Source organism: Pristis pectinata, chromosome 15, assembly GCF_009764475.1.
Source record: "Pristis pectinata isolate sPriPec2 chromosome 15, sPriPec2.1.pri, whole genome shotgun sequence".
In the NCBI taxonomy this organism is placed as follows: domain Eukaryota; kingdom Metazoa; phylum Chordata; class Chondrichthyes; order Rhinopristiformes; family Pristidae; genus Pristis; species Pristis pectinata.
The window spans coordinates 20,221,443-20,232,987 of NC_067419.1; the positions used below are offsets into that span (position 1 = coordinate 20,221,443).

Sequence of the window (11,545 nt, forward strand, 5' to 3'; positions counted from 1 at the left end):
GAGACAGTTGTTGCAACTTTTCCATTTTGACTCCCAAAGTGCCATTGTTGGTATCCATTTGGAATTTCCCCGTTTTGTTTTGGATTAGGAAAATCAGCTAACAAATGCCAAAAGAAAGTGTTTGTGATTAAAGGTCATCAACCTGAAACTTTGACCTGTTTCTCTCTCCACTGATCCCATCTGATTTATTGAATATTTGTAGTATTTCTGTTTGATTCCAAAAAGATAAAACTAAATGAGAAGCTAGGGGTGGATTCAAGTTCTTAAGCACTAATTTAGTAGTTATGAACTTTAACATTATATATTTATCACATGAATGAAAATTAATGCAATTATAGCTGCTTAAGTATATTCACTAAGATTTCTCATTTCTTTAATAGGTTTTAGCACAGTGATTGCAAGTGGATGAGATTTAATCACAGGTGCCACTGATGCACACACAATTGTGCTTTTTTTCCTTGTTTTCTTGTTTGCCTAGCTGTTGTTCATCTCTTCAGTTTTCTTTATCTAACCCACTTTCTGCGATACTTTGATGTAGATTTCCAAGAGTTGTCTCTCATCTGGATCAATGCTTGATATATTGGATGCATGCTCTATGTTGCTTCGTCTCCAAATGGAAGGTAAGTTCTTATTCTTGTCAGCAACACAATTTTTTTTTTAAATGGTATTCATTATGGTGTCACCCCTTCCCACTTCCTATAAATCCATCTTGTATTGTAACCTCATCTGCAGGACAGTCTAACTTCCCACCAAACTCCATATGTTCTTTTTGCTCTGTATCAGGTATCTGGTGTGCACCCACTGTCCACTTTGCCCTACCGTTTGCAGCTGTGTCTTTGGTCATCCAGGTCCCATTTTTCATATTTATTCCTCAACCCTCTGCAGTTCCTTATTGTCCCTTTACTACTGTAGATGAAGCTATTCTTTCAATATAAGAAATAGGTGCGTGAGTATATCCTATTATCTCTCAAGCCTGCTGCACTATTCATTAAGATTATTGCTGATTCTGTTGTCCATTTTCTCAGATTCCCATATCCTCTGATTTCCAAAGTACCAACAATTTAATGATTTCAGTATGGAGTGTGCCAGGTGTTTAAGCAATCACATTCTTCTGAGGTACAGAATTCTGAAGTTTTACAACTTTCTGCCTAAAGAAATCTATCACTTCAGTTCTAAATTGCTGACCCCTTGTCTTGAGAGCAAAAACTGCAGATGCTGGAAAACTGAAGCAGAAACAGAAAACACTGGAGGTACTCAAATGACATCCATGGAGAGAGAAACATTTCTGGTTGGTGACTTTTCATGAGAAGTAGAAGAGTGAGAAGCAAGACTTGAGGCACACTTTTCCAGTTCTGATGAAGGGTATTTGACCTGAAACATTAACTCTGTTATTCTTTCTACAGATGCTGCCTGGCCTGTTGAGTGGTGCTGCTTGACCTGCTGAATATCCCCAGCATTTTCTGTTTTTCAGTTCCTTATCCTGAAAGTCTAGTTCTAGACTTTCCACTAGAGGAAACTACCTCTTAGTGGCGTTGACAGAATGGATGCTGTGAATCTTGTATTTTTTAATAAAATCACCTCTCACACTTAAGTTCCAGTGAATAAAGGCCCAATCGATGTAAGGTCCCGTCCTATAGCTAATCTTCGGTCTAGTAAACCTGCTTTGTACTCCCTCTATAGCAAGAACATCCTTCCTCAGGTAATGACACCAAAACTGCACACACAACTCCAGATGATGTCTCATAAAGGCCCTGAACAACTGTAATAAGACCTCCTTGCTCCTGCATTCAGGACCTATTGCAGTGAAAGCCAACACATCATTTGCTTTCCTAATTACTTGCTGCTACTGAACACTTGTTTTCAGTGACTGATGTACAAGGATACCCAGGTCTCATCGCACCATCCCCTTTTCCAGTCTGTCACCTTTTATATAATAATTTGTCTTTCTGTTTTAAGAAACAAAGGGGATAACCTTATATTTATGCAATGTAATACTAATCAGCCATACATTTGCCCACTCACCCAATTTGTTTAAATCACATTGGAGCCTCTTTGTAACTCGCATTCCTTCCTGCCCCGCCCTTTGTAACTTGGAATGTTACATTACATTCCCTCATCCAAATCGTTGACATACATTGCCCTAGCAGTGATTCTTTGGCATGCCACTGGTCACTACCTGTCACCCAGAAAAAGATCCATTTACCCTGCGTAAGGACACCAGGGTCGTAAGTGTAATGTCCAGGAGAAACTGTAAACAGTCAGGGAAAGAGATATAAATGGAAGCAGAGGGTCAAATTTAAAATTAGGAAATACTGCAGAATTTTAGGAAAATTTGATGTGAGAACAGGTGGTTAGAGTTGCTGACTACTGAAAGTGGATACTCTACTGGTATTCTTTCCATTGTCCACATGCAATGTTATTAAAGGTCACATAATTAAATTCTTTTGAGAATCAAAGAACAAGTCTGATTCTTTAGTTTACTGACAGTGCATTCTCCCTCAGGTATTAATGTTGACAATCATTGGAAGGAGCTTGTCGGAGTTACCATGAATCACAGCAAGGATCACATTCTCATCTTCAATGATGCCCATATACTAATGTCTCTTCTTGGAGCTAAAGACACCGAGACAGCAGCTCAATTCATCGCATCATTACAAGAGCTCTCCCAGTAAGCATCCTGATAAATTTGGCTCTTTGAGGACCTAATGAACTAAGAGAAGGCTTACCATTTTGTCTTATCAGGAAGGTTATACACAGGCATATTAAAATATAGAAAGGGAAAATATAGAAACCTACAACTTAAAAATAATGTTATTCCAATTTTCTGCCTGCTAAAGCTGTTGCAGTGAGATTAGCTTGTTGGTCTATTCTGATTTTTTAAAAAAATGTTCATGGATAATGAATCCTTATTGCATCCTCCTTAGTCTTCTAGGAGGAACTGTGCAAGGGTGTTGTCATTCCTGGGATAGAATTGAATCCCATGATACGCATTGCTTACGTTGCTCTCCTCAAGAACAAAAGTGGTTTTGGCAATTTCAGTTCAGTTCCCGGTGGTGCAAGATCCAGACAACATTTTGGTTGATAAATGCAAAGTAAAATTTGCACTACCCAAGTGTCAATGACCATCTCTGACAATTGCATAGTATCTGTCATACTAATACCATGGCTACCAAAATGGGTCAGAGGTATGGTATTCTGTTGTGATTTGCCCCCGATACCTCAAAGCCTTTCAACCATCTGCAAGTTATGTCAGGTATGTGATAGAATGCTTCCCACTTGCTTGAATGCGGAGCTCCACCCACCAACACTGAAGAAGCTTAAAACCGACCAAGGCAAACAGACCCACTTGAAGGGTTTCTCAGCCACTATCTTAAACATTCGTTCCCTCCATAACAGTGTACTGTGGCTGCAGTGTGTAACATCTACAAAATGTACTAAAGTTACCCATCTAAGTTACTTTGTCAGAACCTCCCACACCTGCAACCTCAGCACCAAGGTGGTCAAAGGCAGCTGGTGCATGGGAACATCATCACTTGTAGGTCCCTCTCTGATGCTTACAGTCTGGATGTCCTTCATCCTCACTGGGTGTGAATTCTGGAACTCTCTGCCTAACAACCCTAGTGAAGTGTCTTTGGCAGAAGCGCTGTAGTAGTTCAAGAAGATGGCTCACTACCAATTTCTCAAAACACAAATAAAATTCTTTAGAAAGATTTAAGATCTGCTGAAATCCATTTCTGAAAAAAAGCATGTTAGCAGTTTAGAAAGGAAATTGATGTCAATTGCCATTGGACATTAGGCAGTGAACTGAGTAGAACAAATCTCAGATGTAGAAAAATGATTGTTTTATTTTTAATTTTCAGAAGTCCCGGTGAGAACTATCAGTACCAGCTTTGTCAAGATTTGGGACTTCCTCTCTGTCAAGCAATAATGGAATTTGCAAATGGAAATTACAGTCACACTGTAGATCTGTTAAATCCAATTCGTTACCAAATCCAGAAGATTGGTGGTAGTAATGCACAGGTATTTCGAGATAACTTTCACAATGGCTTACAACAGGTGAAATCAGACCATGATGACAAAACTAAATCAATATGGCACTGGGCATAGTGTTCTCAAATAAGGCCAACATGGCAATGGGAATAAGGTATTAGGCTCCTTGAATCTGTTCTAATATTTGATGAGATCACATCTGTTCTGTAGCCATTCCTTTAAAATTATCTTCTTTCTTGCAGAGAGATATCTTTAACCTGTTGCTGATCAATGCTGGTTTAAAATCAGACAGCAAATTTCACCAGAAGATGGCTAGGTATGTGCCACCATGTTGTATTTTTAAGTAGGGGGAAAGGATGAAATTACCACACAATTACACAGTTAGACTGATGTAATTAATTGTCACCTTTATAGTATCTACATTTACCACCAACACAGCTAATTGGAATGAACATTTATTAATTCACATCAAGCAAGTTTATTATGGCACTGCTGTATTTTTATGTTTACATGTGTTCTGTGATATGACATTCAGGAAGGTACTCTTTGTATCTGCAGTGCCTGCACTAGAAACATTATTAACTCAAAGCATTTTATCTTATGAAATGGAAACATAGAATATGAGATGTGGAATTCAGTATGAATGTGTTAACACTAGATGACCAATGAATGAACCTAGAATCATGCAGCATTGGAGATGGCTGTTGGCCTAATATGTCTTTATGATCTCCAATTAGTCCCAATCCACTGCTTTTTCCTCATAACCCTGCAAACTCATTCTTCTCAAGTAGGAATACAGTTACCATTTGAAAATTAGCATTGCAACTGCTTCTATCACCCCTTTTTCAGACTAAAAATAGCTTAAACAGACCTTAGTTGGCTATTGCTACACTATGCTTGCTTCAGAACAATATATTGGTCAGACTATTCTTTAACCTTTTAGATTAATATTATCCTTCAGAGAATAAGGTTGGAGATTCTATCAGTAAGGATTATTAAATCTGTGACATTTGATGCATTTGAGTATCCTTAAACTAGTCTATTAAAGTTGTTAGGTTGCCTAATTTCATTGCAGTTGAAACACTATATTCTGCTGAATGAAAAATGAGGCTTCAGGATCAGATGGTATCCCAGCTTGTATTCTAAAACTCAGTGGAGAGGAACTTCAGGCATAAATGCACCACCTCATCTCCCATATCTGAGAAGATGAGGAAATACTAAAGGTTCTCATACCCCATAATCAAGAATATTTTCAAGAAAAGTGACGTTTGATTGTGGCAACTATAGAAGGGTCTCCATGTTGTCTGTCACAAAGAGAGTCATTGCCAAGCTCTTCCTTGACCACCTCATCACAGTGATCAAAACGTTGTTTCTTGAATCACAGTGTGATTCTATCTATTTAGAAGTGTGAATGAAGTATTCTTCACTCCATGTTAACTGCAAGAGAAACACAGGGAACAGCATTAACTACTATCCATGGCCTTTTTTCTCTCTCAGAAGCTTTTACCTCTGTTGGTTAAGAGGGACTGTGGAGCACCCTTCTCAGTTGGCTGCCTGCTGAAATCTGCCCCCATCTTACTTCAGCTACAAGATGGCATTCAAGACATGATCGTAATTATTGTTCCACTGCAGAATGGTTTCAGACTAGGCTGCAACATCACCCTGACATTTTACTTAATCTTTCTCACTGCAATGCTTGCACCCCACCCACCTCCCATAAGCTTCCTTCTAGAGTGGACCTAATTGTAGATTAAAGCAGTTCCTAATGGGAACGGCTTTAATCTACAATGCCTCCACTCAAAGAACCAAGGCTACTTCATCCTTGCACATGGGCATGTTAAAAACCAAGCTCCAAGTCGCTGTTGACTTTTTCACTGAAGCAGACTAGAGAATGGGCCTTATGCTTTTCAAATGCAAAACAAATATCTGATACTACCTTGTCCCTGCCACACAACACCATCCTTGACAACAAAGGTCCATAACGAGACCCTGGAAAATGTAAATATCTCCAGAGCCACCTCTCAATAAAAGCAAACATTGTGCACCAGCCCAATCTTTGGACATCTGAGGAAAAGAGCATTTGAAGATATAGTCCCTTGTACCTACATTGTTTAGAGTGTTCTGGGAAGGAATATGTATGTTCAGTTAACTATAAGAATAGAGATCAATACAATTTATATTCAGAGAAGAAGCCATTGTCATGGTAATATTGGCTCTGCTGGTCAAATGACTATCATTCGGCAGAGGCAACCACTGAGAAGAACACAAGGCAGTGGTGAATTTCATCATCACTCTATGCCTTTGTGTAGGGGTGACTCTCTTGATATGGGAAGTGGTTCACGTTCTTCATGTGTCACAAGGCAATGTGGTGCAGAATGGACAGGTTGGTAGAGGACCTTTTATCTTATGGTTGTGTGTAAGGCCCTTCTTCTCATTTGTTTCAGCGAAAGCAGCAACGATGGCACAGAAATTCATCTCTATTTTACACTTACTTCATGACAGCTTGCTAATTGTGTTATTTATCAATGAGTCCACAACAGAACCATTCTCAATGAAGAATGGTGTTTAAAAAAAAGGCTGCATCATTTTCCCGACACTTTCTCAATCTTTCTTGCTGCTTTCTTTCTTCTTATCTTCAACAAAGCTCCTGAGTGAATAGAGCTAATCTTAAAATTAATCTGCAACTATATTCCAGAAGGAAGGTTACCCAAACCTCAGATTGTAGTATACAGATGATGCTTGTGTTTGCATATTCTTCGAGGCTGAGCTCCAAGCTGTCATTAATGCACAACCATTGACCTCATTTGCATTTCACTCTAGCTTGCCTATTTTGCGCTTTGAACAATGTACTTTTCCAACACAAACAAATGTTTTTTTTGGGGTCTGCTGATTAATATAAGCAAGCAGACTATTGGAACAGTGGGTTTGCATTTAGTGGCTGCCAAAGAATAATGATATTAAAAATCCAAATTATAGAAATTGTGCCTATCCTGAAAACTCTCTAACTTTCAGAAAAAGCAGATGAAACCCCTGTGTCCTGAAATTATCCCAGAGAAAGTAGGTAGCATTTACTGTTTAAAAGCACTTTTACTATTTTAGTGATTTTTTTCAGATAAACATGTTAACTTTTAATACATTTATGATTCCACTATAATTTCAAAGTTTTTACATTTGTATTATGGATAAGTAGAAGTTGTATTCTCATGATTGTCACTGAACTTTCTGACTGCTTACTGTGTAATATATTAACATTTTAATTTTCCTTCTAACAACAGGTGCTTGCTGATGGAACGAGATGCTCTGAGACCAAACTCTCAAATGACTGAAAGACTTATTCGCAAAGCTACAGCATTGCACAATGTAGAGTAAATGAAGATAAAACACGTGCAATATAAAATGTAATAGATTAATTCAGCATAATTGAAATTGGTTAGTAATTATTGATTATTATTAGAGCAGAAGATGGGAGGGGGGATGTCGGTATAAAAGGAAGAGTGAGAAGGAAGACTTTGAAGTGATAGCAAGGGGAATACAGGAATGATGTCAGTGGGGAGCTGGAAAGGGAACAGAATGGTGGAAAAGGAAGGAACAAGTGGATGAGGAGGCATTGGTTGGGAGAAGTGGTGTTGGGGAAGAAAACTTCGGTAAATACTTTGGGATGAAGAGTGGGAAACCAATCTCAAATGTTCTTAGTAAAGGGATAGGGAACTCTATGGGACCAAATCAGAGTGTGGTGGCTGGAATGTTCCACGTGGATTTTAAACTTGGGCTGCAAACTGTTAAGCTTGAGTTGCTAATGCTTTTAGTGATTTGATAGTTGGAGGCTGAAGAGAGGGAAGGGCTTGTCAGACACCAAAGGCTTAATTTGATGAGTAATTTGCAGACCACAATTTATGGTACTGGCAGATGATTTATAAAATGATAGCTATTTCATCTTGGGAAAACACTTTGCTGCTCAGGTATATTGGCATAAGTTAGTAGTAACTCTCAAAATTGATATACATGTATATAAGTCCAGAAATTGGATTGGACCTAATTGTGTGATAAAACATCATAATGTTCAGGACCAATGCTAAATCATGACATCCACAAAAAAATCACAAAGTTGGCTAAAATGCACTGTGTAAGGGAATTTGGGTATTTTTCACTCAGAAACAAGCACTAAAATAGGATGTGCAATTTTGGACAGGATATCACTTGGCACTAATGCAGGTAAGTCGCAAAAAAAAGAGCTGGTTGATGGGCATGTGAGAGAGAATAAGTTGCACGTCTAAAGAGAAATAAGACGAGGGGAATGGAACCAACAGGATTCCTTTGCTGGGAGCCAGCATGGACTCAATGAGCCAAATGGCTGCCTTCTGTGCTATAATAAATAAACAGAGATGTGGTAGAAAGGCACTTAAGTAATTAGGGCAAGGCTTCATTCATTCTTTCAGTGGGAAAGTTACTGGGGGGAATTCTGAGGGACAGGATCTACCAGCATTTGGAAAAGCAGGAACTGAGAAAGAATAGTCAGCATGGCTTTGTGTGTGAAATTGTGCTTCAGAAGTTTGATAGAGTTTTTTGAAGAGGTAACAAAGAAGATTGATCAGGGCAGTAGGCATTGTCTACCTGGGCTTTAGAAAGGCCTTTGACAAGTTCCAGCATGGTGGGCTAGTCTGGACGATCACATGGGATCCAGGGTGCGATAGCCAATTGTATACAAAATTGGGTAGGTAATGAAGGGGTGTTATCCAGATTGGAGGCCTGTGACCAATGGTGTGCCACAGGAATCGGTGCTGGGTGCACTGTTGTTTGTCATGATTTGGATGACAATGTTGTTAACATAGTGAGTTTGGGGATAACACCTAAATTGGTGGTGTGGTGGACAGTGAAGGTGGTTATTTAAAGTTACAACAGGATCTAGATAAACTGGGGAAGTAAGCCAAGGAATGGCAGATGTGCTTAACTCAGACAAGTGCAAGCTGCTGCATTTTGGGAAGTTAAAGAAGAGCAGGACTTGCATAGTAAAGGTAGGGCCCTGGAGACTGTTCTAGAACAGAGAGACCTAGGGGTGCAGGTAGATAGGGTGCTAAAGAAGGTATTCGGTATGATTGCCTTCATCAGTCAGGGCACTGAGTACAGGAGTTGGGATGTCAAGTTGCAAATGTACAAGTCATTGATGAGACCACACTTTGGAGAATTGTGTACATTTCTGGTCCCCCAGCTATAGGAAGAATGTCTTTAAGCTGAAAATGGTGCAGAAAAGATTTGTGAGGATGTTATCGAGACTGGAGGGCTTGAGTTATAAGGAGAGGCTAGAAAGGCTGGCACTTTTTTCCCTGGAGTGTAGGAGGCTGAGGGATGACCTTGTAGAGCTTGTCCTAAGTCTATGTCCTCTAGTTTAATCCACCTCCATCATGGGGAATAGTTTCCTGTAGTCTACCTTATCCATACCCCGCATAACTTGATATTCCTCAATCACATCCCCACTTAATTTCCTCTGCTCCAGGCAAAACAAACCTAGCTTCTCCAGTGTGTTGTCAAACTGAAATACTCCATCCCAGCTATCTTGACTATTGAGTCTGAGTTTAACAGCGTATATTTAAATACTGACATTTTTTGATTTTCATGGCTCATCAACTGTAATGTCCTGTAGTAGCATTGATTCCTTAAGAATCTTAGTAAACAAAGCTCACGAGAAATTATCTCCAACATTTACAGCTCTGACTACAGAACTTAGAACAGAGACACATCATATACTATATTTCATTTCACTTCCCCACCACCTACCTAGGCTGTGAATATAGTAATTGAAAAAAGAATCATTGTTTCATTGGGGAAATATTATTGTTACTGCATAGTAAAACATTGCATTGGTGAATAAATATGAAGTTGGCAAAGAAATAGATGTGCATTGTCTGCACTTAACTATAGATTTTGCTTTTAAAGTAATGGCTTTAAGTAGGGCATGACTTTAAAGTAATGGGTGGGAAGTCCAAGGGAGATATCAGAGGGAGGTTTTTTACCCAGAGAGTGGTTGGGGCATGGAATGCGCTGCCTGGGGTGGTGGTGGAGGCAGGTACATTGGTCAAATTCAAGAGATTGTTAGATAAGCATATGGAGGAATTTAAAATAGGGGGATATATGGGAGGGATGGGTTAGATAGTCTTAGGCGAGGTTTAAAGGTTGGCACAACATTGTGGGCCGAAGGGCCTGTATTGTGCTGTACTGTTCTATGGTTCTGTGGTTAAAAGACTACAAATATAGATTGAAAATCAGTACTCAATATCAGCAGTGTCCCTTTTAGAATGTTCAAGTAAGCACCAACTAATCAGGTAGAATATTCCGTTATCTCTTCAGATTGCCATTCCTCTCTGAGGTTTGTTCCTTAGGTCATGTTTTCCAGTCATTTTCATTCAGAGTATGAATGTAAATTGCAGCAGTACAGGGATTTTCAGAGGCACAGAGGGGGAGGTGTTCAAGTGCAATTTAGTCTTATTCCAATCCAATAGATTCCCTCTTCCATATTGATTCCAATCACAGAGGCACTCTTTTCAATCAGACCTGAATTCCAATTCCAATTATGAATTTTATTGTAAATTATTTCTCGGTGCCCCATGCCACTGTAAATCTTGTTCTGCAGTTTGTGCTCACGTTTGCTATCTACTTGTAATTTTGAGTGTTAACTTGCAGTGATTTGTTTTGCGGGCATGTAAAATCATTGATAATGTTAATGCAGAGTGGTCTTGCAGTGTTTTGGAAAATCCTCTGGAAAATGGTCTTGTAGTACTTTGTGCCTTAAATTTCATTCTCCTTCTGATCCCATTGTTCACAGGATATTAGAAATTTTATCATGCAGTTCTACAATTACGAACATATACTTATATATCTTTTTACTTGTTCTTCCAGGGGTTCTAGATTCATACTCAATTTACCTTTGCATTAAATTTAATAAAAAGAGAAAAATATACTTGAATTTAGCATTTGATAGTTTAATTTGTGAAGCTATAATAACAGACAATGTAATCTTTAAAAGTAAAGTAATTCTATGCAAAACATTTCTCGTTAAGTCTTCTTTTACTGGGCAGGTTGCATTATGTAGAAACTATCTTGATGGGATCACAGTGCTTAAAGAATCTGCCTTGTATATGAGGATTCCTAGGTTCAAATCTAACCTGCCATTAAATGATACTTGCATTCATCTCTAATGATGACTACTGAGTATTATTCAGAATAATATTGTGCAATATAATGAAAGATCATCGACCTCAAGCATGTACTCTGATTCTCGTATGTAAATGCTGCCTGACGTGCTGAATATGTCCAGCAGTTTCTGGTTTTATTTCAGACTTTCCACATTTGTGGATTTTCACTTTTGAATGAGAAGGGAATAGAGAGTTTACACTGATAAAGTTAGGTGAGAAAAGATGATAGAAGGCTTGAATGGAGCATAACTGCCCACATTGGACTGGTTCGACCAAATGGCCTGTTTCTGTACTGTATGTAATCCTACTTAATTACTGTTCCTTCAACATCTGCGGTCAAAATGCCCCAAAATCCTTCTCCATCTGTG

The 11,545-nt window shown here is 38.8% G+C and overlaps 1 protein-coding gene across 12 annotated transcripts in view; it reads left to right on the forward strand.

The window, feature by feature from the left end:
- ttc38 (tetratricopeptide repeat domain 38) overlaps positions 1-11,180 on the forward strand; it is a 59,495-nt gene extending 48,315 nt beyond the window's left edge. For all 12 annotated transcript variants that reach the window (XM_052029850.1, XM_052029853.1, XM_052029860.1 and 9 more), the window contains 5 exons: positions 539-620; positions 2,503-2,668; positions 3,861-4,020; positions 4,233-4,306; positions 7,266-11,180. In XM_052029850.1, the coding sequence (XP_051885810.1) occupies positions 539-620; positions 2,503-2,668; positions 3,861-4,020; positions 4,233-4,306; positions 7,266-7,359 (576 nt within the window). In that variant the 3' untranslated portion in view covers positions 7,360-11,180. The remainder of the gene's footprint in view (positions 1-538; positions 621-2,502; positions 2,669-3,860; positions 4,021-4,232; positions 4,307-7,265) is intronic.
- Positions 11,181-11,545: the final 365 nt, after the last annotated feature.